At 53.2% G+C, this 25961-nt stretch overlaps 1 protein-coding gene and 1 pseudogene across 4 annotated transcripts in view; one reads left to right on the top strand and one right to left on the bottom strand.

Moving 5' to 3' along the window:
• NDST1 (N-deacetylase and N-sulfotransferase 1) overlaps positions 1-25961 on the top strand; it is a 53484-nt gene that overhangs the window by 13236 nt on the left and 14287 nt on the right. For 2 of the 4 annotated variants that reach the window (XM_016118715.2, XM_016118712.2), the window contains exons 2-5: positions 14168-15068; positions 20930-21424; positions 24456-24543; positions 25667-25821. In XM_016118715.2, the coding sequence (XP_015974201.1) occupies positions 14556-15068; positions 20930-21424; positions 24456-24543; positions 25667-25821 (1251 nt within the window). In that variant the 5' untranslated portion in view covers positions 14168-14555. Of the gene's footprint in view, positions 1-593; positions 5598-14167; positions 15069-20929; positions 21425-24455; positions 24544-25666; positions 25822-25961 lie in introns of those variants that run through there. The other 2 variants (XM_036224109.1, XM_016118713.2) reach the window with 2 other exon arrangements.
• On the bottom strand, positions 21781-21899 carry LOC118605955 (annotated as a pseudogene).

Below are 25961 nucleotides of genomic sequence, written 5' to 3'. Positions count from 1 at the left end.
GGCTGACATTCTCGCGGTGGGATCAAATCAACAAACCAACAGATACTGACTCAGCACCAGCCATTTGTCAGGTAGCAAGAAGTACCTGTAAGAAAGATAAAGCTGGGTCGGAAGTAGAAAGTGTGACTTGAGCGAGTGGCTCTGCTCAAGTTGTGTGGGTCAGGGAAGGTGTCTGGTAAGGGGATAGTAGACTCCCAGAGGGAGAGGGGAGCCCCAGGGGGTGTCTGGGGAAGAGCATTCCCGGCAGAGGGAACAGCATCGCGAAGACTTTGAGGCAGGAGGATGTGGGGTGTGCTTGAGGACCAGCAAGGAGGCTGGGGCGGCCGGGGGGCGGGGGGAAACAAGAGCCATCCTGGTGGGAGATGGTACCGCCTGGCCCATCGAGAGGACTTTGCTGTTTAGTCTGAGTAAAGAGGAAGCTGCCGAGGGGCTGAGCCGAGGGCTGACTTGTTTTGACATACACTTGAGAGGGATCGTGTGGGCTACCACGTGGAGAAGACCCTGGAGGTGGAAGCGGGACTCCAGCCAGGCTGCGGCAGACAGGCGGGTGAGGCAGGACCTCCGTGTGGGGTTGGTCAGCGAGGCAGCCAGGGGTCGCATTCTGGACCGATATTGCAGGATGAGTCAGTGGATTAGCTGTGAGGTGTGAGAGGAAGAGGGTGTTGATGGCAAGGTATCTGGCCTGAGGACAGTGTTGGCATGCACTGAGACAGGGAAGGCTGCAAGGACTAGCAGGTTTGGGGAAGAAATGGAAATTTCAGGTCAGAAGTGTTAGGTTGGTGCTTACACTGGGGTGGGGGCACATGGGTAGAGGTTGGTCCTGTGTCTGCATGTTCTTGTCGTAGAAGGGTGCTTTCCTCGGGGGCTCTGAGGGTGCGCTGTAGGGCCCTCTCGAACCCCGAGAATCTGGTCTGTAAGAACAAATGTTTCCTGGGTGCTTCTTTCTCTTTTCTCTCTTTGTAAACCTACTCCTGCTTTTTCCCTTCCTTCTAGACAGAGGAAAAGGCAGATTCTGGGGACTCGTGGTGGTGGTGGTGGTCTGGGCCATTCTGCTTGCCATGCCGCGTGGGTAGGAGTGCCTCTTGGGGTAGGGGTGGGGGCCTTGCCCTGGCTTTGCTACCAACAGATGGAGTTTTCTCTCTGTGCCGTGGTTTTCCCTCCAGTACTAGAAGCATTGAACTGGCCCGGGTCCTGAGGAGGCCGCATAGCACAGTGGTTAAGAACCCAGACTTAGGAATTCAGGCGTGGGTGTGAATTCTTTCTCTGCCAGTGACATAATCTCTTGGCTGTGAGACTGTGGGCCAGTGACATACCTCTCTGAGCCTCAATCTTATCATCCGTGAATGTGGGCTAACCATAGTCCCTGTGTCACAGGGTTACTGTGAGGGTTAAGTGAGAAACCGTGCACAAGGCACTTAGCAGAGGCCCTGGCACACACTGCACCCAGCGAACAGGCTGTTGGTAACAGTGGCCCACAGTCAGTCAGGTTAAGGGCTTTACCTGGTGGACGGTGAGAGCCAGGGAGGGTTATTGAGTAGGAGCGTGCTACGCTGTGGTTTGAGGGGCAGCTGTGACTGTGGAGACGTAGGCTGAGTCTTCTTGGCACGTCCCTGAGCCCTTCTACCTGCCGGCATGAGAACTGAGGGCCGGCTCTGATGGACTCTCCCGCCCTTCCCCATCTGAGGGTCTTCGCTGACATGGCAACGGCGGCCTCTGCCTTGCACAGGTCCCTCAGGGTGGAGGTGGTCATTTTCCCTAAGGTCTCCTACAGTCCCAGTGGCTGATCCTAGTGAGGGGCATGGAGGGACGGGTGATGTTGAGAGGACTTGAATTGCAATGTAGAGCCCTGGACAGAGCCAACAGGGCAGGCCTGGAGTGGCATTCCACTGGGCACTTGGACGTGACCTCAGTTCTTGGTCTGGGTCCAGGCTGGGTGCTGCTTGCCGCCATGGAGCCGTGGAGAGGTCGACAGCAGCGGAATGTGGCCCCCTCAGGACCCATACTTCAGTGGTGCCCAGGCATGCCGGCCGGGCCCTGTGCGTTTGCAAGCCTGTTTCCCAACAGATGAGCCGTGCCAGAATGGCCAAGGACATTTCAGAGTCCCCTAGGGCTCGTAGCCAGGCTGTCGCCAAGCATTGCTTATTTTCCCAGGGTCCAAGGTTTTCAGGGATGGAGGGGCCTCTGGAGATATTCCAGGGACTTTTCTCAACAGCTGGGTAAATTGACAGAGAGCAAGGCACTTGACCAAGGTCTCACAAGGCTGCCCCCCTCCTCTGTGTCACCTCCCTCTGTTCCCATGTCCCTTGCTTAGACTCTTGGCGTCCTGCCTGGACATTTGTAGTAACCTCCGTCTTGTGAGATCTCCAAGAGCTTTGTTTGTCCTGCTATTATCATAATCTTGCCATAACCTGCCAGGAATACACGCTATTTAAGTGCTTCTGGTCTCTTGGCTTCTCTAGTCCCAGACAGCAGTGCAGCACGGAGATTCCTAGCTCAGGCCTCAGAGCCAGACTGACCTCGGTTCCAATCCCAGCTCCGCCCCTTCCCAGCTTGGTGACCTGGGGCAAGATGCCTTACATTTCTGAGCCCCAGTGTCTCCATCTGTGAAATGAAAACAGTAGCAGTACTTAATTTATGAGGATGGCATGCCGGTTAAATGAGATAATATCTGGGGGTGCTGAGTATGAGTCCTGCACAGAGTGAGCTCTCAACAATGGTCATTACTAGTATAAAGGCTCATCAGTGCTGGTTGCACTGGAAAGTTAAGAGCATGGAGGGGGAGACAAAGCCCTGGACTAGGAAGCAGGAGATGTGGGCTCCAAGTTTACTGTCAAACACCGCCTCGCTGTGTGCTTTTGGGGAAATCACTCCTCTGCTGGGAACGCCACTTTCCTCATTTGAGAAAGGGCAAAGAAATAAATCCCTGCTGTGTTCCTATAAGGTTGTCACGTGATGCCAAAGCAGTGTCTGTGAAAAAGCTTTGCATCTGCGTAATGATTTAAAAATGGCACAGTGGTGGCTGTGGTGTGCCAATGGTGATGAGGACATTGTGGCCACAGCGGTGGACGCCTGGCTTGGCTGGAGTCTGGTTAGTCTGCAGAGGCTCAGTGCCCACGCAGGCTTCCCATCCTCGCCTGCTCGCAGCCTGCCTTTCACATTAGCCTCAGCATTGCACACTCGGAGATGTGGGAGGTGCAAAGACCTGATGGCATCCTCCAGGCCCCAGTGGGTTTTGGGTGATCTGCGGCTGATGCCATGGAATGCAGGGATTAAAGCCAGACCTCGGTTTGAATCTCAGCTTAGCATTTCCCAGCTGGAAGCTTGAGCAAGTTGTTAAACTTCCATGAGCCTCAGTTTCCACATTTGTCAGATGAGGCCCTGTTGAAGTGGAGCCAAGCATTGCGCAAAGGGCTGAGCACCCAGTAATAGTCTTGGTTGCATAATGTGTTTTCCGCTTGGAATGTGGTGACTGATGGATTTATGGATGCGGGGAGTGGGGGGCCATCGTGCCCATTTCTGAGGATCTGTGGCGGTCAGTTATGCTCCCTACAGAATCGCCCGGCTTAGAGTTAGGAGGGCCCTTGGAGCCACCTGGCGTCATTCCATTTCACAGGTGAGCAAAGCAAGGCCCAGAAAGGAGCAGGGGCTTGCCCGAGATCGCTGGCAGGTTAGTGCAAGGCTAGGCCTGGGGTGAGGTGGGAGAGGCCTCTGCAGCCAACACGGAGGAGCTTTTACTCTCAGGTGCCTCTGCGAGGTGGCACTCGCTCCCAGTGTCATGCAGGTACACAACAACAGGAAGTGCCTGAGAGGAAGTGCTCCCTTAGTGTCGGTGCTGTCTGCTCCTGCTGCCTCACTTGCCTCACCCTAGCGTGGTCTGGGACTGGAACTCTGGTCTCCTGACCCTGTGAACTGTTCCCTGAGTCTTGGGGGTGCAAAGACACCTTCTAGAGTCTCACTGAGGCCTCCTGGGTCCCATGAGAAGGAGCCTGCAGCACGTAAGTCACCTGGTGCTGTGTCTCTGCTCTCTGGCTGTCTGTGCCCCAGAGAAAGTGAAGCCTTCCTGCCACTGCTCCCCACCCCTCTCCCCTCCCTGCCACCTGCATCTCTGTAAGTGCGTTGAGCCCCTCACCACTGAGGCCTGTTGGTGGCTGGCTCCTATTGCGGTGACAAGCCCCAGTGAGTCTGGAAGGACGAGACCACTTTCATGTGGGCCTTGGGTCTCAGCAGGCCCCCGTGTTGCGACCATCAGGCCTCCAGGAGATTAGGGGGGTTCTGCGGCTCCAAGTGCCTCAAAGCTTTCCCTCCCTCTTCATCGTCCCCAGTGCACCTGGCTTCCCTCCACTCTGGCCACAAGACCTGGAGCCTTTCAGTTTCCCCAAGGCTTGTGTGTCTTCTGAGCAACTTGGGCTTGGGGCGTCATTCTGGGTCAGTCTTCCCATTACCACCACTGGGGCTGCTGGCTGGGCCTCATGTGTCTTGTCAAGAGGTAGCCAAGGCTGCTAATTCCTGTAAGGGTTCCTAGGATTTACCTGGAGCTGATGGCATCCTAGGCCACTATCATGGCGTGACATGAAGGGGTGCTGGACAGTCACTCCTATCTCCATCCCCTGGCCCGGCATCTTTTTTTTTTTTTTTCTTTTTGCTGCTTTTGGGGCCTGAAATTTTGCCCTTAGCAAGTTGCCTTATGCTTTCCTTGGTGTCCTCCAAAAAGGCAAATACCTTTGCAGGCGGACACTCTTACACGTTTATTACTGAGAAGTGAACCCAAGCCGGCTGGGCCCTTTTCCAGGTGCTTCTCTGAGCGTGGCCAGGTTGCTTCTCCTTTCTGGGCTTCATAAGGCCCTTCCCAGCTCTAGCACCTGACACTCTGGTACGAGTTCTGCCCCTTCCACACTGGCAGTCACCCCTTTTCCTCCTTGGAGGGTGGGGCACTGGGAAGGGCCCAGCAGGTAGGCTGGTATGGGGCAGAGGCCAAAAGCCAACATCACAGACACTTTGACCACCAGCTGGCCCCAAGAGGGAATATCAGTCCTTCTTGTTACTTCTCAGGATAGGTGGAGAAACTGAGACCCAGAGTGGGGGAGGGCCTTGCTTAAAATCACACAGGAAGCCAGGCAGAAGTGTAGCCAAAACTGTGTTACACTTGCTGCCAGCGAGGGCTCCTCCACTCCTGGCTGCCACCTTTCTTGAGAGGGACCAGAAGGCCCATCAGCATAAGGGTCAGGGACATGCTTTCTCTTCTTTCACAGAAGACATCTCCAGGCTGCGGTCCCTGCCTGTCGTGGGGATCCCTGGGCAAGGGGCTCAACTGGGCAGGACACGCTCTTTCTGAGATCTGGGAGGTAGGGACTGGTGGCCTCTAACAAGGAACATGGTGAGGGGGTGCGGAGATGAGGGCTTCCGGGAACATGGTTGGTGGCTCAGGGTGCCCTAGGGTCACCCCCCTCCCTCCCTCCCGGGGAGGGGACTGGGCCAGCAGTAATGCTATTTGTCCTGGCTCCGGGATTAGGTGCGGCCGTGTTAAGTGAGGAGTGTGGATCCATTGAGAGGACACAGCGAAGGGAAGCGGAGCTGAGCGGCCACCGCCTGGAGCTCCGGTGGGTCTTGTCGTTCTCTCCCCAGCCACCCTGTGCCCTCTGCTCATGGCCGCTGGAGCCCTTCCCCCTGTTCAGTCCTCCCAGGTCTGTCTGGACGTACGTGTACACGCGGAGTACACACACTCACACAGGAGGGGCCGGGGGCAGAGGCTGCGGCAGGCTGGCCCCGGAGCCTGGCTCTGGGTCCTGTCTGCCTTCAGGACCAAAGGCAGGTTCCTCCAGTGTCCCAACCCCCGGGGCCACCTCAGGGCCGACATGGCAGATTCCTGATGGACAAAAAGGAGGCTGCGGCTGAGGGATAGGAAGGAAGGGCTCAGTTTTTCTTGCCGCTTCTCCTGACAGCTGGACAAGTCCACAATTCCACCTGAAGCCAGCAGGTCTGAAAGTTAACAATTTACTGCAGGGCCGTGGGAGAGCTGGAATGGTGAGGTCCCAGGGTGCTCAGAGGTTACATTCGGGGCTTTTGTCCTGTCTAGACCTTGAGAGCCACAACTCATCAAAGCCAGAAGGGCCCCTAGAAGGTTTCCATGTTCTTAACTTGGAGGTTAGTCACAGCTACCTTGAATTTGTATGGAATATTCACCTGTCTTGGGAGTCTACTAACAGCCTTCACTGTATTCTCAAAGGGTCCTGTAACCCCAGAAGTCACACACTCTGGTCTAGTCCACACTCATCACTGTCTAGTTGGGGAAACGGAGGCGCACAGGGAGTGAGTTGGAGGCGCTGGGATGCTGACGTGGACTCCAGGATGTTAGCGTCTGCATCCTTGAGATGGAGACCCCCAAGTACACCTGCTTTTCAGAATCTCTCAGGAGTCATCTGGAGACCTGGAGCGGGCATGTGGGAGGGCGAGGGGGTGGGCCTCGCTGGCATTTTCCAGCTCCTCTGCAGGGGTGTCAGACAAGGGAGAAGTTCAGGGTCTGGTCTCTTTGTTTCTGCTTCATTGGGCATACATGACAAATAAATGAGGTCCTGGAAGTGCTGGCCGTAGGACCTGGCGTGCAGCACACGTGTATAGCACGTTGGTCACCATCATCCTTTTGTTGGCTGTTAGCTAAGATCTCTTGCTTCTGACCCTTACTCCTGCCTCTCTTTCTCTTCTTCCTTAGCACGAAGCCTCTGCCGAGAGGTCCAGGCCTATCTGGGAGGACGAGGCCCTGGGGCAGGAGAGGGTGAGGACTCTCCAGCTGAGGTCCTTGCTGCCTCTCTGGGGACCTGCAGTGCCCCTGTGCAAGTGAAGGCTTTCCTGTCCCAGGAGAAGCTGGGTCAGCCTGCATGTGGCAGCTGGGCCTGGCCACCCGCACGAAGCTTCTCTTTGGTTTGCCCTGGGCTGCAGGCCTGGCTCGAGAATGGTGTGAAATGTTGGGCAGCAGGACTGTACACGCGCTTTAAATGGGGGCTCCAAGGTAGGCTGGCTTGGGGCCATCCCGGCTCCACCTCTGCCCAGCTGTGTGACCTTGAGTCAGCTGCTTACCTTCTCTGAGCTAGTTTTCCTCATCCGTAATGTGCACAAATCAGTGACGCCACCTCTTAGGGTGTGATGATTGGGTGTGACAAATCAGGAAAAGCTCTCAGCACAGCCTAGGTGTGGGGCTGGCAAGTTACCAGCTCAGTCACTCACTGCTGGCTGCTGTCAGGCAGGGAGGTTATATTTGCAAGAAAATATCATTCTGTCCTTTTCGAGTGCCTATGATCTGAGCCAAAGAAAAATAGGGAGGGATTTGACTGTTTCATAGATGGATTTGGGGGTTGGGCAGAGAAAGCCCTATTCTGGGAAGCTGCATGCGATAATGAGGAGCATTTCCTGTGATGGGTCTGCCCATCTCAGTCTGTGCTGGGAGCTTCAGGGAGACTGGAGGGGAGCCTGTCCTTGGAACTGGAGGGTGGCTGGTCCTCATCTGCCTGTACCCCACTCCACCCCTCCCCTAAGCTGTCTTGTTTGTTTGCTTGGTAAACCCTTTCTCCAGAGCTGATGCAAAGGTCGACTCTCAGCTTAGGCGCTGTTGGAAGAAAGACAGATTCTCAACAAGCGGGTCTAAGTTCCTGAGGTTTCTTGCTGGGCAGTCCTTGCTAGGGCCCCCTACCACAAACCCAAAGGCCGCTGAGGACCTAGGAGTAAACCAGGGCTTTATGCTTTGTTCGCTTGTTGACTGATGGATGATTTGTGGGTCTGCGTCCAAGAAGGATCATTAGAGGCTGCTTTTATGTTAAAACACACATAAAATGAATGAAAACAAAAGCAGAAAGAGCACCACTCAGAGGCACCAGAGAATGGGATATGTGTGCCCTCTCGGGTCCTGGGTGGACACGGAGGAGCCCCAGAACTGAAGGATGATCAAGCCAGGCTCCTGAGCCCGGGAGCCCTGCCGAGATTCCTTGTCACCTGCTCATTCGCTCTGAGTGCACTGGGGCAACGCACGGGCTCCCTCTGGGCCTCAGTTTCCTCATCTGTTAAATGAGTGGAAAGTAGGTCATGATGCTGTTAGAAGGATGAAATGATAGCATGCGGCACAGGCACATCATGTTTAATGAAAGGAAGTTCATATTAATGCGACTTAGCTTGGAGATCCCTCACAGCAGACTCAAAAGAGGAAGGTAATTGGCAAGGGCACATGGTTCTTGGGCACCTACCATGGGTAGGAGAACGCTTCCGCCTTGGAAAGCTTCCGGTGAAGTTGGGGGACCGATGTTCCAGTTTTGAGAGCCGCTAACATCTGGCAGCGTAAATCCAGCATTGCATGGTGAGACGCAGAACAGGAGAGCTCAGGGAGGACTTTTGAAATCCATAGCTGGCGAAGTCCAACCCCCGAGCTGAGGCTGACCTTGGAAGGGGATGGGCAGAGTTTTCTTGGACAGGAAAATGGGCCACGGTAGGTGAGGGTGGGGCAGGCCTGGCCCACACAATCCCAGGGGTTCCCTTTCTCTCTCTAGGCCTCAGTGTCTCCGGGTGCTCACTGTAAGGTGGACTGCACACTCTGAGGCCCTGAGACTCTGAGCCAGACTGCTGACAGTCCCTTGGTGGCGGCGCTGGACTCCAGGGTGACTGATAGGCTGGAGCTTGGCCCCCGGCCAGGCAGCACTGCGGGGCTGTGGGGGATGGGGCTTGCAGCAAATTCCAGCAGATTTGCTTCTGGTCTCTGCCTCCCAGGGGTGTAATTGCACTGGAGAAACTCCCGCACAGCTGGGAAGCTAATGTGGAGGATTTTCTGGACTATGCTGTATATGGTGGGTGGGGCAGGCTGGGGCAGGGTGGCTGTGGGGTGTGGCTGGGTAGTGGTGGTGGTGTGACTGTGCTGGGGGTGTGACACACTGGGAAGGGCTGGCTCAGCTGTGGGGAGTGGCCCTGGGATTGCATGTGGGGCTACCAGAGTTTGGCCTGCAGCCGGCCCTCCTCCCCCAAGCCCAGCGCCCATTCATATACTTTTGAGCCTGCTTGTAGGGCTCTTCCTACACCTCTTCTCAGCTCTCCACCCCATACTTGTGCCTGTGGCCCAGAGGCCTGTGATGATACCCTGTGAACATGTCAGTACCATGGGAGTTTGCCTGTGCATTCGTGTGTATGTGAGTGTGGGTTTTAAGGGACATTGTCAAGAATGACTCAGGCAGGAAATCAAATCTGGATTGGGTGAGTATGTAGAGCTGCAGGGATCTTTTTCCGTTCACCCTGTGGCAGCATCACACCAGAGACATAAAGGCCCGGAGCGCGGAGGCCTGCATCTTTGATGCCCAGGGCCATACTTGTCCCTAGTAGTTGCTCAGTAAGTAGAGGAAGTAACAGCGAGAGGTCATCTGCTTGTCCCTGATGCCCAGTGGACTCCCAAACCTGACCTCCCTTCCTCTTTTTCTGGATCCACTATTTATTTGATATGTGGCCTTGGGCCACTTCCTTCCTGAGCCTCGGTTTCCAAATTTGTTAAATAGATATTATTTTATTAACCTATATCACCATGCACCAGGCACTGAGCTGTTTTACACGCATCATCTCTCTTAGTCTTGGCAACAGCCCTTCGAGATAGATAAGTAGTATAAACTCTATTTTATACTTGGGGAAACAGGCTCAGAGAGGTTGAGAGATTTGCTCAACAGTCACAAGGCTACTAAATAATGGAGGCCAGATTCAAGCCCAGGTGAGCTGGCTCCCAGCTGAGCCCTTAACTGCCATGCTAGCAGCCAGTGCACTGCCGCCTCTCAGATTTTGGGGCGAAACAGCATACAGACTTTAACAGGAGGCCCACTGCACATAGTCGTCACCAAGTACATGCAAGTTATGTATTAGATGCACTTCACCATGGAAGAAAGGCACAGGAAGATCAGTTTCTGGGAGCTCTCAGTTGCACTCCTAGAGCCCTCCTGTCCATCCAGGGCAGAGCTGGACCCCCTCGCCAGTCCTGATCTCTAGATAGCTTGGTTTCTGAGAAGGCCCGTGTACCTCTGCCTCCTTTCTCTCTGGGTCCTAGAGAGGATTATGGGGGAACCAGAGAATTTTGGAGTGGGGGGTGGGGTAGGGAGTGACTTTCAACTCTAGAGCAGTGGCCACAGTTACCGTGGTATTTCCCGAAAGTGCGGCGTTGCCATGGTGTCTCCATGACGACCAGAGCATCTCATTCATTATCCCCGGCACCTTGGCAGGGAAAGCTAGGCCTAGGGCTGGGAGAGCACAGTGGGAGCCTGGATGAGGGCTCGAGGCCTCTGGTGGCTGAGGCCCCCTCATGCTATTTCCCATCCCAGCCAAGGTTCCCCTGAAGGCTCCAGAGCCTGCTCTTTCTTACGGGGTCAGGGTTCAAATTTCATCTCTGCCATCTACTAGCAGTGTGATTTTTGGCAAATGATTTAATCTCTTCTGAGCCTCATTTTTCTCAATTGTAAATGTGTGAATAATGACAGTATTCATTGTAAAGATTAAATGAGACAAAGTTTGTAAAGTGCTTAGCACAGGGCCAGGCTCATGGAAATGCTCTATGGTAGCCATAAAAATAAAGATGATGATAATTATAATGATATATATACATATATATATATATGTATGTATGTATGTATGTATGTATGTATGTCAATAGAAACCTCTGTGTTTCATGGAGGGATGACAGACCTAATTTGAAGTCAGGAAGGAAACCTGTTGATCAAGATTTAGTGTTTTCCTACATGGCTGTGGTAAGTCACTTCACTTTGGAGCCTCAGTCTCCTTATCTGTAAATTGGGAATAATAACAGCTGCTCACTCATTCATATCTGGGGTACTCAATAAGGGCTTATGCCTGGGGAAAGCTTCCAGGACAAATCAGACTTATTCCTGCCCTTCAGGGCACCAAGGCACGTGGGGCATTGGTATTTTGGGAGGACCGCTGTGTGTCAGGTGCCAGGCAGGGCCTGCCCATGCAGAGGTCAGTAAATCCTGATCCAGCCCCAGGATCTGCAGGCAACAGGCCTCAGAGCCGTGTGTAGAAATGCCCAGAGTCTACTCTGCATGGTCCATAAGCTCAGGTGCACCCAGAGGCTGGGCGGGAAGCCAAGAAAGGAAGGAGCTTGGCTGTGGAATACATAGGCAGGTGCCGTAAGTGCCTCCAGTGATGGTGGCCCGTGAAGGTGCATGCCCAGTGTCACCAGAGCACGATGTTTTCAAAGAGAAGCTAGAAGTTCTAACTTTTATGTGAGATCTCTTAATTTAAAAATGTTGATAACTTATCTCAAATTAAAGAAAACTTGTGTACAAGTCCAAGAACACACATCCTCCCCTAGCCTGAGGGTCCTGGTTTTCAGCCTCCAGCTGTGGAGCAGGGGTGGGGGTGGGCTGGGAGCCTGAGGAATGGGGTATGGGGGAAGGAAGGGTGGTTGAGCATGGAGATGACTTCAGAGAGGTGATGATACTGTAACTGGGGTCTTGAAGGATGAGTAAGTGTCCCAAGGGGTAGGGGGAGGCATTCTAGGCAATGGAAACTTCATTAGGCCTAGATGCAAGATTGGTGACTGGTTGGGCGAGGCTGGAGTTTACTAAAACGGCTGGTGATGTCTGCAAGGCCCAGGCAAGCCCAAGGCGGTAGGGGTTGTTGAGGCCTCAGCCCCCAGCTGTCCTTGAGGCCTCGGTGGCTGCGGGGATCAGAAGCCCCCCAGTTCTCCATCCTTTGATTCACAGGGTTCTGGAATGCAGGCGGGTGTGGCGGGCACCAGGCCTTGGAGGGGATTGCAGTGAGGGCCTTGCTGGAGGTCCCCAGCCAGCACGCTGGTGGCCAGCACTTTGTTTACAAAGCAGCTGGCTTTCCCCACCCCCGCCCCAGGGTATTTGGACTTCTCAGAGGACTGAAACTGTTTGGCTCGTTTTCTTGCTCCCTTTACCCTCTCTCATGCCTGGACCTGGACTTTGCCATGGCTTTCTCTATAGCCTCCCGGCCTCTAAGCATCTGGCTCTTGCTTATCCGCCCAGTTCCTGGGAAAGGCCACAGTCTCTGAAAGACATGAGAGGGAGAGATAGAGAGAGAGAGAGAGAAGGAGGGAAGAGGGGAGCACACATGCACAGAGCTCTACAGTGTTTCGTGGACTCAGTTGTTACTCACATGGTGAATACATTAAATAGACAATAGGACTGTATGGTAATAGCGCTGACCCTCACTCAGTGCTGTGCACCGACCATGGCTCTGAGTGCTTCCTATGTATCAGCTCATTTAATTTTCGCAACTTTGGGAAGCTTATCTAGTTTCTCTATTTTACAGATTAGGAAACCGAGAAGTTGACTAACTTGCCCAGGATTACACAACTACTGGGTGGTGGGCTGGGTTTGAAAGAAGCCACCTGTCTGCATACCTAACCGCTAAGCTCTATTGGCCTAGGGCTTTAGAGCCACGGATGGGTTTTAGGGCACGGGGTCTGCACTTCTTAAAATCATTACAATATTTTCTAGCGTATGTGCATTTTTTATTGCAAAATGTTACCAGATTCCCATGAGGGTCTATGAGCCCCAGATGCCTGAGACTGTTGGCTGCATCACTACCACACATGCTGAAAAGCTGTTAATGCAATAGACTGAGGACCAGTCACCACAGCACCCGGACCTAAAGGGGAAGTGGGGTCAGGTGGCCGGAGTGGGCAGGTGCCTCGGTGGCAGGCAAGGCATCATCTATCTCATCCTGGCCTTTGGCTGAGGGGTGGGGCTTGCTGCGGCAGAAGAACAGAGGGCTGCCCTAACAGTGGGAAATGGGACATGGGTGCACCCTGGGCATAAACAGGACCAGCCACCCCAGCTCTCCTGCCAGGGAACTTGCCCCTTCTTGCCTGCTCTCAGCTCGAGCTGCAAGAGTCCCTGGACAGCTCCTGCACACTCCCCGTCTCCAGGCTGCCGTTTATGCCCCTCCCTCTTCCTATCCCTGCTCAATATCTTACTTGTTCTGGTCAGTTCAGGGACCACTTCCTCCAGGAAGCTTTCCTCGGTTCTTTCCCCTTCAGGGCTGTTAAGTGGCCCTCAGGTCTCTCAAACACCCTCCTTTCTCCACTGTCACACTTGTCACCCTGCATTGTAGGTACCTGTTTCCTTGGTGGCCTTGGGTTCCCCGTGGTGCTGGCACATAGTAGGTACTGAATTGTAGACAATCAGAGGTGGAAGAGCCCTCAGGGATCATCTGGCCCCACACCCTCTTTAACAAGCAGGAAGTCCAGAGAGGGCAGGGTATGCTCGGGGTCACACAGCATGTCACGGCAGAAGTGGGAGCAGACCCGGTGTCCAAGACAGGCTCTCGTTTCACACCCCTGTCTCTTGTGTCTGAGTACCTCTTTTAAAAGCATTTATTTTCTGACGTTCACAAAAATAATAAATGATTATCGTAGAAAATTTAGGAAACAAAAAGAAGAAAATAAAAATCATCCAGAAATAATCATTAACATTTTTGGTTTTTTGGGGGGGGGGATTTAGTACTGGTTTCTGGCCTACGCATAATTTTTTTTTTTTTTTTACCAAAAATATGCAGACAGTTTTATACCTGTTTTCCACTTTCGCAATCTATATGGTAATTATATTTTTGTGTCAGCAGGTGTTCTTCTTTGACATGATGTAAATAATTGCCTGGGATGCCATCATATGCTCACATTTAATTGCTAAAGAGGATCCCCTATTGTTGGGCATTTGGTACTGTAAACAACGTCCTTTGCTATTATAAACAGCACTGGGCATCGCTATTTAGAATCTCACCTCCAGCTCCCCGGCCTTGTAAGTGTTCATTGTCTTACTTCTTCCTGCGTCAGGAGTTTTTCTTTCTGGTCTAGTCTTGGACTCTGATAATTATAATAAATAACAACTGCTATTTTAGACACTAGATGCTAGCTGCTGCTCTGAGTGATTTATATACATGCTTGGACTTAATCCCCAGCCTCTCTTGTAAGGTAGGTACTATCGTCAGCCTCATTTCACAAATGGGGAAACTGAGGCTCAGAGAGATTAAGGAGCTTGCCCTAAATCATGCAACGAGGTTGGGCAGCAGTGCTTGAACTTGGACCTGCCTAGGTCAGGTTCTGTACATCCACAGTCGAAGGACCCCCCAGAGCCCACACTCTGTCTGACTCTTCACCTTCTGACTCTTCTCTCCACAGCCTTGGCCCTGGGGGCCCCACCAAGCGAGAGGCATGTGGCACCCCGGGGCCTACCCAGTGTCCTGCAGCCCGCTGCCCGGCCCCCCCAGGAGGCCCTGATGCCCTGGGGCACTTCTGCTGTACACAGGACCACGTGGGGGTTTGCCATGGTGACATAAAGGGGCGCAGAGGAAGGAAGGAGCGCAACCAGCCTGCGGACTGCGCCCCCCGGCTGGGAGGAAGGGCCGGCAGCCCGGATCCTCCTCTCCTGCTGCCCCCTGAGGGCCGCGCTTGCTAGGCGTCTGTGAATTTGTTGGTCAGCGGACAGCTCCAGTGTCTCCTCCTGTTCGGGGCCGCGGAGTGGCCAGGGCAGGCCAGGCCTCTGGCGGCCGAGGCCTCGGGGACCAGGATGCCCGCCCTGGCGCGCCTCCGCAGGCTGTCTCGGCACGTGTCCCCGCAGGCCGTCCTTTTCCTGCTGTTCGCCTTCTGCCTCTTCAGCGTTTTTGTCTCTGCCTACTACCTGTATGGCTGGAAGCGAGGCCTGGAGCCCTCGGCAGACGCCCCTGAACCTGACTGTGGGGACCCGCCACCCATGGCCCCCAGCCGCCTGCTGCCGCTCAAGCCCGTGCAGGTGGCCGCCCCTGCCCGCACGGACCCGCTGGTGCTGGTGTTTGTGGAGAGCCTCTACTCGCAGCTGGGCCAGGAGGTGGTGGCCATCCTGGAGTCGAGCCGCTTTAAGTACCGCACGGAGATTGCACCCGGCAAGGGGGACATGCCCACGCTCACCGACAAGGGCCGTGGCCGCTTCGCCCTCATCATCTACGAGAACATCCTCAAGTATGTCAACCTGGACGCCTGGAACCGGGAGCTGCTGGACAAGTACTGTGTGGCCTATGGAGTGGGCATCATTGGCTTCTTCAAGGTACGCAGGGAGCAGGGTCCCTGAGCGGTTGAGAGTTCTAGCTAAGTTTGAACCTCATCTCCACACTTGTTAGCTGAGTGCCTGACTTTTCTCATCTTTAAAATAGGTATAATGGGAACGCCTTCCTCCCAGGGTCGTTGTGAAAGTTAAATGGCTGAATGTGTGTAAAGCACTTGGAGCACTGTGCCTGGTAGCTAAAGGATTAGCTTTTATAAGGAGCACTTGGCAGAGGGATTGCTTGCCATACAGGGGACCCAGCACACAGAAGGCACTTTCTGAAGGAGGCCCTAGGGGTGGGCGTGAGGTAGGAGGGGATATGCTCTGCTAGGCCCCTTGAAACCTGTGAAGGCAGTCCTCCCAAGGGATGGAGTGTGTCCCCATTTTGCAGATGGGTAAACCAAGGCTCAGGAGGGTTATGTATATGAGGCCGTGAAGCCTATAAGAGGGAGAGCCAGGATTTGAACCCAGCCTTAGATAGTTTGGGCTCTGGATCCTGCGCTCTTTCCTCTTGACCGTGATGGGGTGTGGAATGTATGCACCTCTGGAGTCAGCCATTTTGCACTGGAAGGAAGAGGAAAAAGAAATCCCAGTGGGCAGGTGAACCGCTCTGGGCTCTGTGGGGCACCCAGAATGGCTTCTGGGATCAGAGTCCTTGCTGAGAGTGTCATGAGAGTGTCATGGGGGAAGCTGTCCTTGGAAGAGGGGGGAGTCGGGGACAGCTGGACGGGGAATCCAGAGGCTCTGGCCAGAACACGCTGACCTCAGAGGAAAGCAAGCACTGGTCGGGACTCTAGTTGGGTGCTTGGGGGCATTCATTCCTTCATTCAGAAAATATTTACTGAGTGCTTACTGTGTTCCAGGTCCTTTACTCGGCCCTGGGGACACAGTGGTGATCCAAATGTGCAAAGTCCCTGCTGTCACTTCAGTTTCACGGGGGGTGGGGTGAGTGACGGACAATTGAACAAATAAACATATCACGTGGCAGATGGTGATAACTTCAAAAGGAAATAAAGTGGGGAGAGGGCGTCAGGATAATGAGTATGGCAGTTGAGGCTCTTTTTGATCGAATGGCAGGGGAGCCATCCTGGATAAAGTGACTGGCGGGAACTGAGGGGAGGAGTCGCGTGGCTCTCTGTGTAAAGGGCCTTCCGGGCAGAGGGCACAGCATGTGCACAGGTCCTGAGGCAGGTCCTTGCTTGGCCCTGGCAGAGACAGGAGCAGAAAGTGGGTCAGAAGCGGCCCACGTCCACTGCTGGCTGGCCACTCGTCCCCTGGCGCGCATGGGCACCCGTGCATACCCGCCCTGTGCTCAGTGCTGGGAGGAGCCCGGTCTAGAGGTGGGTTTGCCACAGGGTGTTCTTTCATGTGCTAATGCAGCAGGATGCTCTGCCACTAAAAAAGGTTTTGTGAGCCGATGGAAGGCCCTTAGAAGTCCTGCAGTAGAGCCACCTGGTGAGATTTGTTCCCCTACTGGCTTGATCACAAACCCCTTTCCCTTACAAAGCACCCTCTAGGAAACGCTGGCCTGGTTTATGGCTTTATAGTGGCATAAAGTGAGACTGTCTTCATTATCTGTTTTTTCTTTTCTATTGGACTCTGTCCCTTTCCTGCCATGAGCTTCATTAAGTTAAAGTCAGAGCCCCAGGCCTGAAAAATGTCAGAATGGCTGACATTTATTGATTGCTCACCCCACGCCATGCCCTGTCTGTCCTATATGCTTTATGTGAATTAACTCATTTAACACTCATAAACCATCCTCCAAGGCAGGTAGATATCATCCTAATTTAAGAGAGAAGGAAATAGAGGCAAAGAGGGGGTGAAGAGATGTGCCCACGCTCAGGACTTCAATAAATACAGATCTAGGATTAGAACTCAGGCAGTCTGGCTCTAGAGGCCTTAGTCGTAACCATTGTGTGTTGAGTCCAGGAGCCTCAGACACCATTTATTTAGTAGAATTGGCATCAGAGGACACACCCAGCATACAGAGCTCCTAGTTTCTGGAAACCAGGCAGTGGACTGGGGTCATCGGACTCAACTTGTACAACAGAACTTGGATGACATCTAGCCTCAATTCCTTGCTATACAAGATGAACATGAGGTCCAGGGAGGGGCAGGGACCTGCTCAGTCTCACTGTGGGGTCAGGTGGCAATTCCAACCCTTAGTGCTCTTCCTAACCTATTGCATAAGACGAGACCCGCTCCCCCTCCTTGGTTTTGAGCAGAGGCCAGTGACCTTCTGCTCTTATGGACGCCCTCTGGTGGTCAAGCTACTTCTGTCGGCTCTTTCTGCAAGGCCGGCTTGCACGCTGCGCATTGGGTTAGCCAAACGCAGAAGGCCGTGGACCCCAAGGATCTGGAGACTCATTTTCCAGTTCCTATTGATGCTGGATTCCCAGGTCAGTGTGAGAGCAGGGGCTGAAAAGCCCAGATCCAGGTTCAGATCTGTCTGTCACTTAGAAGCAGAGCGACCTTGGACAGGGTGCTCAACTCATCTGTAGATTGGAGCCAGTCACGGCTCCTGCCTCACTGGGCCATGTTGAAGATAAAATCAGGCAGTGAGCCACCTAGTGAATGGCAGCTGTCACGCTATGCCATCTCCGTGTCTGGCAAACAGTTGGCGATCGCACCTAGTCTTGTAGCTCTGACCAGCGCGCGCTCTCGTGAGGTCCTTGAGGGCGGGAGCAGTTCTTCATTGGTAGCTCCAGTTTCTGACACCGTCATGCCTCAGCTTTGCAAGTCCAGGTGCCTTGGGGCCGAACACCTCCGGGCAGAGAACTGACAAGAACTGTCCGACCTCTTTTTTTTGTTGCACACTATGTGCCAGACACTGAGCTTATTGCTTTGTAGTCTTATCACGTGTAATTCTCACAACTACCCTGTGAAGGAAGTACTTCCTTTACAGGGCAGGAAATAAGGCTCAAAAATTTACATGGTTGTCTAGGGTGACACAGCTAGTAAGTGAGAATCAAGATCTGACAACCCACACTCATGGTTTCTAACCCAGCCGCAGGTGAGCATGTCAGAGCAGGCAGACCTAAGGCCAGGAGAGGCGATGGTGGGGTTCCCAAGGTCATCAGCTAGTCACTGTCTAAATCTGTACTAGGCCTTTTACTTCCCAGATCTGGGCTTCCTTCCTCTGCATGGATGACCCCACTGGAAGCTTTGGTGTCTCCTGGGTGGGTCCTTGGTGTTAGCAAACAGGAGGATTTCCCCTCCCATAGTGTGAGGCCTGCAGTGGGGACCAGCCTCTGTGAAGCTGAGGCTTACCCTCCATTCCCTTCCCCGGCTGGTTCTTTTTATTGCCAACTGGAATGGACGGTCAGCGACTTGGCTTCCTCCCTTCTTCGGTGTCTCCCAGCTGAGCAACTGGCTGGGTTGCCAGTGCCTGGCAGTCACCTCAGGGTCGGGGCTTTGAAATGGGATCCCCCAGTGCCTTTGGTCCAGTGTGGTCTCCCAGGCCGCAGCAGGTGATGGACAGGGCCTGAAATGTCGCTGGCTTCCACGGTCTCTGCAGTTCTCATCCTTGGCCAGTGTTGGCTGGCTTAGGGGTTGTGGGGCACCTTGGGCTGGGGGAGATGGCCTCTCAGGATTGGAACTGGCTCAGGAGTGGTGAGTTGGCGGGTACGCCTGGGGTGCAGGCTCCTTACCACAGTTTATGAGGCTCTGCAGAGCCTTTGTAAGAATCAGAAAAAAGCACTTCTGCATGAAGGAGATAGTAAGAGGCACCCTCTGGGAGGATGCAGCTCCACCTTGGGGCACAACAGAGTGCCCTTGTGCAGTGCTCACCTGGCCAGCTCTACAGGGTGGCCCTGTGTACCACCCTGCCTCCCCTTCTAGCCTCATTTGGTGCCCTTTGTCCATTGTTGCCTTGCCCCGCCCCACTCATTCTTCACATGCCAGGCCAATGGGTCTTTTTAAAATGTTAATTGGAACCCTTCATCCCTCTGTTCAGAACCCTTTGATGGAGTCTTTGATGGCTATCCATGCCACTTCCAAGCCTCCAGTGTCCTGCAGGTCTGGCCCCAGCTGACCTTTCTGCCTCATCACTTCCTCTTCTTGATCACACCGCTGGCCCCTTGCTATTCCTTGGCTGTGCTGAGCTCTCTTCTACCTCAGGGTCTTTGCACTTGCTATCCTTTGAACTTGGCCTCTACCTCTCTTGTAGGTGATGCTTATTTACTCTCTAAGTCTCTTTCTTTCTCCAGGAAGCCTTACCTGAGCCAGCTGACTATGCCCAGTTATCTGTTGATCTAGAACTATGGATGGCCTCTGTGCAGCATGTACCAAAACACTGACGTCTGTTTATGTCTGTGGTTTTGATTGCTGTCTCTCTTCCTTGTTTAACTTTAAGGTTCATGAGGACAGGGACCCTTTCTGTCTTTTCTCACTGTATCTGTGACACTAAATACACAGTGAATAGTTATAAAATGAACAAAAGAAACCTGTATTGAAAAGCTGTCTTGTGCCAGGTATTAGAGAGCTGTCTGTTCCTCTTTCATTCTTTTAAAAAATCCAATTATTCATCAAAGGTGTGTCTACTCCCAATGGGTGTAAAGGCTGTGCTGGACTCCAGGGATCCAAAGGTGGAAATGACATAGCCCCTGCACTCAAGGGGGTACAGACCGGTGGGTGGGAGAGAGACCTTGAGCAGAAATGTAGCAGCCAAAATAAAAAGTGCTACATCCGAGGCTTTAACATGTAATGGGTTTTGAAGGATGAACAGGAGTTTGCCAGGCCAGGAAGACAGAATGGAATTGGCACGGGGACAAGGACAAATTATACTGTATGCAGAAGCAGGTGGCTAGGAGGGCGAGGGATGGTGTGAAGGAGCAGGGGCTGCGAGCCTAGGGAAGAGGAGAAGCAGGGGCTGGGGGCACTGTCTGCAGATCCCCAGGGAGCTGGGCGGAGCAGACTCTGGGAGGAGAAAGGAGTTACAGGGAGCTGGATTCCTTGAGGGTGTTGGAGGTCTCTGGGGGTTGGGTGTCTTTGTCCCTGCATTCCCAAGTAGATATCTCCTCTTTGATCTCGTCTATGCTGGCATCACCTCCCCTTTCTCCTGAAGAAAGGGTTTTGGGGTAAAAGCAGTTTGGAAACCACAGGCAGGAGAGCCTCGTGTTCAGGTGTGTGGGCTCCAGGGCCAGACCGCCTGGCCGCACACTGTGGCTTCCCCTGACTACTGTGCAACTGGGGGCCGCAGTCCTCGGACAGCCTCAGCTTCCTCACCTGTGACGTGGGATAACAAAGGAACCTGGCTCCTGAGGCTGACGTGAGGACCGAATGAGCAAATGGTCATGCTGCTGGCCCGTTGCAAGCACTTTGCCGGCGCTAGCACTCATCCTCCTCCAGCACCCCTTGAGGTATTTATCAAGTTCTCAGCCACATTTTATAGCAGAGGAAACTGAGCAAGACGCAGAAAGGTTATATAACTTGCCTAAGGCCAGGCAGTCTGGTGGTAGAGTCCATACCCTCAACTGCTAAACTTCTCTCTCTGTGTGATTTTGGGCAAGTTCCCCATCTGGGCCTTATTCTCCTCGCTTGTAAAAGGGGAATGATAGTAATGCCTCCATCGCAGAGCCACTGTGAGTGAGGATTAGCAGCTCCGCTGCATGTAAAGTGCTTGAACCCGACGCCTGGCTTTGGTAAGTAAGTACGTCATACGTGTTAGCTAGTATATTGTGACAGGCGAAGGTGGGTTCACGTGGCCAGGTCAGCACAGGGCCAGGTATGTGACAAGCCCTCCACGAAGGTTAATGAATCCTGTTGACATTGCTGTTATGAGTGTACACCTGATATTCCACGGCCCCTCGGGGTTCGGGATCTGACAGCTCCGTTCTCCCCTCCCCGCCTCACCCCGGCTGCAGGCCAACGAGAACAGCCTGCTGAGTGCACAGCTCAAAGGTTTCCCCCTGTTCCTGCACTCGAACCTGGGCCTGAAGGACTGCAGCATCAACCCCAGGTCCCCGCTGCTCTATGTGACGCGGCCCAGCGAGGTAGAGAAGGGCGTGCTGCCCGGCGAGGACTGGACTGTGTTCCAGTCCAACCACTCCACCTACGAGCCAGTGCTGCTGGCCAAGACGCGCTCGTCCGAGTCCATCCCGCACCTGGGCGCGGACGCCGGCCTGCACGCCGCGCTGCACGCCACGGTGGTCCAGGACCTGGGCCTCCACGACGGCATCCAGCGCGTGCTCTTTGGCAACAACCTCAATTTCTGGCTGCACAAGCTCGTGTTTGTGGACGCCGTGGCCTTCCTCACTGGCAAGCGCCTCGCGCTGCCTTTGGACCGCTACATCCTGGTGGACATCGATGACATCTTCGTGGGCAAGGAGGGCACGCGCATGAAGGTGGAGGACGTGAAGGTAGGGCTGGGGCGCCAGGCCGGATGGGGTGGGGCGGCACCACCGTCAAACCTTTCTGCGTCCCATCGGGGCTTTGGCGTCTGCATCTCCCCTGTGCTGTTAGCTTCCCTCTCTCGGCCATTTGGTTTCATTAATTGCCTTATTAAAAGCAAGTGTCATTTAAAATCATACTGAAGTATTAGATAGGGAGGAATTCTGCATCTGGAGTGAGGAGCTCAAGAATGTGTCTGCGGAGGAAGAGACCCAGCCACCAAAACTCAGAGGTGGGCACTGTGCAGGGTTGTCTACTGGCCTTTTAATCCAGACGTGATTTTCATTCATTCATTCACTCATTCACTCATTCATTCATTTATTTGTGCTTACAGCACCTGGTCTTCCTATATGGTCTCCCATCCAAGTACTAACTAGGCCCGACCCTGCTTAGCTTCTGAGATCAGACGGGATCTGGCATGTTCAGGGTAGCATGGCTGTAGTTTTTTTGTTTTTGTCTTTTTTTTTTTTTTTTTTTTACAGTAAAAAGGAAAGTTTTATCAGGAAGGAAAGTACACTTCCAGAAGTGGAAGCGGGCCTGAGCAAGAGAATCATGGCTCAAAAGGCCCAGACGTGATTTTTAAATCTCAAAAATGTTGATGTCAGTACCAGAGCTCCTACAAAACCTAAAACAAGAACTAGAGCCCGAACCCGTATGCAAGGCGTATTTTAACTGAGGCCTAAATAGATAATGGAATGCAGTTTCAAAATGTGTTTACCAGACTAAAGTCTCTGTAAAAGCATTTCGCAAACCTCGATATTTACACACGTCTCACTACTGAAGAGAAGCCTGCAAATTAAGACCATTAAGCAATCTTTAAAATACAGTTTTCATCTACTCACTATTTTACTCAGTTATTTGCAAAGGAAACGACCTCATTAGTGTAAATGGGGAAATCGGTATCTGTAAATAGTGGGCAACTGAACAATAGCTCCAATGAAAACAAAACAGAGGATTAAATTCTGCAGAGATCCTGCGGCCTCTGACGCCTGCCTGTCCTCTCTTATGCTGGATTAGCGAGTGGCAGAAACATTAGCACCGAACTAAGACTTCTTTTTGATGTAGAGGAGGATTGAAAAAGCCTTTCCAGAGGAATGCTTTTCTCCCTGAGTGACTCAGATTGTCGGGGCTGTCTCTCCATCTTCCCAAAGTCCTGGGTCCTGGAAGGAAGGCTGGGGGTTGTTGGGGGCTCACGCTCCTGCCTCTGTCAAGAGTGAGTTCTCTACTCTTCCTCACACCTCTCAAGGAGAAGGGCAGATTGGATGGTATCAGGGAGCAGGCATGATCTGTGGAGCCCAGATTTGGGTTCAGGTCCTAGTCTGACCCTAATTGGGTGACTTGGGCAAGTCCATTCCTATGTCTGAGCCTCAGCTATAAAATGATAAGATGGGGTAGATGGGAGGTTTTCAGGCTATTTCCTGACATCCCAAGGTTTCACAGAGGTGCCTGGATAGCCAGGGTGAGGGGCTTGTGTACAGATAGCCAGGCTCTGAGCCCTCCTGGTTCCAGCCCCCTGGGACCGCGCAGTGAGTGTTTCTTTGATCTGCTTTACACATAGTGCTACCTCCTGAGCGTTCACTTAGGACTGACATCTGGTGGCCCAGCCTTGCTCTCTGCTGCTCTAACCTAGGTCTTTGGTGCCTGTTCAGAGTGTCGACCCCATGAAGAAACCAGGCTGCCTGGCTCACTGTGCCCCATGAATCCTGGGGTTTCCCTTCCTGGTTCTTACTTCCCCCATTGTTAGAGTGAGAGGAATGCTAGCAGTTTAGAGCCATTTCTGTAGAATACTACTAGAGACGCCCTCTGCCATGCGCTCAGCTCAGTGCAGACCGCAGAGTGCTTCACCAGCGAGGGTCCCGTTTGCCTTAAATGTCCTTGTGAGTCAAAAAGGGCAGAACTTTTTTTTTTTTCTTTAATCCCAAGCACAGGCTACAACTGAGCCTTTCTTTCAGAGACACGAATGTCGCCTCATTAGCTGGTACAGTACTGGCTGTACAATGCAATTTAAATAACACCAACAGCAGCTGCTTGTTCAGGGCTTGGCGGGGGCCGTGCTCAGCCCTTCCTGCGCGTTGCCTCATCCGATCCTTACAGCAGCCCTGTGAGATGGGCGTTGTCGTAGGTCCCATCTTACAGAGCAGGGCAGTGAGGCTCAGAGAGCTAAAGTAACTTGCCCAAGGCCGCAAAGCTAGAGCATGTCAGTGTGTGGCCTTGGTAAGCTGCTGATGGTGGCCCCAGGAGTGCCAGGACTTGGAGCGTGCAAAGCAGGTCTCTCAGCAGCCTTATGCATCATGCAGGGATGTTTTTGAGTCTTGACCCCAGAGTACAAGTGTACGTTTGTTTCACAAGTGTCAACATCCCTTCATTGACTTGCAAAGCACTGGGTGTGCCATGCATGGGAACATCACATTGCTGGGCGCCCAGTACGTATTTGGTCCTTTGACATCAGCCTCACATTCACCTATGAGGAGAAGTCCTCCACATTTGACAGGCAAAACGTGAGTTCCACAGTGGCGGTGACCACAGACACATGATGCCACCATTTTTCATCACTTACCAAGTGTCGGGCAGGTCAACACGTCATATCTTATTTCATTCTCTCAAGAGCCCCGAGAGAGACGTTAATATCTCTATTTTAAATTTGGGGAAACTGAGGCCTAGAGCAGTTACGAAGCCTTCTCGGGGACACGTAGCCAGGCTAGAGTCTGGGACTTCTTTCACCAGAGGCCCAGTGGAGGTGGCTGCACAGTCCTGGCTTCGTGGGTGTGGGGCCTGTGTGGTCACCCAGGGCTCTACACTCAGAACAGACCACATGAGGTTTGATACTCTGCTGTTGCCTTCTTGACATTTTTAGTTTTTGAGCAAGGGCCCACGTTTTTCACTGGGCCCTGCAAACTTCGTGGCTGGTCCCGTGGTAGCAGGACGCTCCTGGGCCTCAGGGTCGGGGGGCCGGAGTCCTGGCTTTCCCTCACCCCTTTCTTCCTCCTCTGCCCGTCCTAGGCCCTGTTTGACACACAGAATGAACTACGCACACACATCCCAAACTTTACCTTCAACCTGGGCTACTCAGGGAAATTCTTCCACACAGGTAAGTGGACCTGGCTTTGCCCCCACTAGTAACCTCCAGGGGCCCTCCCATCCAGACCCCCAGAGCACTGTGCCCTAGGGGCAGCAGGTGGGCTGACAGGCCACATTAGGGGCACATTCGACCCCTGAGGCTGCCCTGGGCCAGCAGCCCTCAGAGCAGACAGCCCCAGGTGAAGGCCATTTGAGGACCGCAGCGGCATGATGACAGCTCCCACGTGTGCCTCCCTGGCCTGTGGGCTGTGTCGTCCTAAGGAGGCATCTTCACTTGCTTATCGCTCTCTCATCCTTACCTCTTAAAATTATTTGTACTATTTTTGCTTAAAAACGTAATTGAATTTTAAGAAGTTACAGAAATACATAGCATCGAAAGTGGCGATGTCGTATAATTTTACCAGCCCCAGAGGTGACCACCATTATGAGCTTATTTTCAAGTCCTAAGGGTTGAGGTTGAGGGCTGCGGGCTGCCGGCGTCATGCCTTCCCTCCTGTTTTGGGCTCTCTCACTTTCCGCACATGCTGCCCTCGGGGACCGGGGACTGGGCCAGAGGGAACGCCCCTGCCATGAGCATTTCCTCTAGCTGCCTTCTGCTTGGGCCAGGCAGAATCCTATTAGTCTGCAGTTCTGGGGGAACAGTGTACAACCTCGCCCCAAAGCCATCAGAGCGATACTGGGTTGCCGCCCTGCATTTCTGATATTCTCAACCTTTAGCTTATCAGAAGTAGTTGTAGAAATACACATGAGACAGAGACTTAAACACCCTGCATATGTACAAAGAGCTTCTATAAATCAATAAGTAAAAGATGAATGACCCACTCAAAAATAGGAATAGGATCAGAGTATGTCAGAGCTGGAAGAAATGCTTGACATCATTGCTTGTGAACCTTGCATTGCAAAGAAAGGAGAAGGACTCAACCAAGGTCACTAATTGCATAAAAGCCATACTCTAGACTGGAATCCAGGGCCTGGTCTGGGGCTCTGTCTGCTCCTGTGCTATAGCTCAGGCAACTGTTCCGAGCAGCTCTTGGGGGGGCCATGGCCGTGTGCACCCATCACCATGCACCAGCCCAGGATGGAGGACCTCATGGTGGGTGGGCTGGGCTGAGCTGCCTGTGCTCGGGCTGCAGGTACTGATGCTGAGGATGCTGGGGACGACCTGCTGCTGTCATACGTAAAAGAGTTCTGGTGGTTCCCCCACATGTGGAGCCACATGCAGCCCCACCTTTTCCACAACCAGTCTGTGCTGGCCGAGCAGATGGCCCTGAACAAGAAGTTCGCTGTCGTGAGTAAGATCGCCTATGGGGCAGAGCCGGGCGGGCTCGGGGCTGGGCTGGGAGTCAGACTGTGGGCCTCTGGTGCTTTCACAGTTCAGTCTGACAGCTTTTCATTAACATCTTGGTAGCCACTTACATAGAATCCTCG

This window comes from Rousettus aegyptiacus, unplaced genomic scaffold (assembly GCF_014176215.1).
Source record: "Rousettus aegyptiacus isolate mRouAeg1 unplaced genomic scaffold, mRouAeg1.p scaffold_m13_p_7, whole genome shotgun sequence".
NCBI classification, from domain to species: Eukaryota; Metazoa; Chordata; class Mammalia; order Chiroptera; family Pteropodidae; genus Rousettus; species Rousettus aegyptiacus.
Note: the sequence above shows the minus strand (reverse complement) of the source record. Positions and strands in the feature narration are given on the sequence as shown.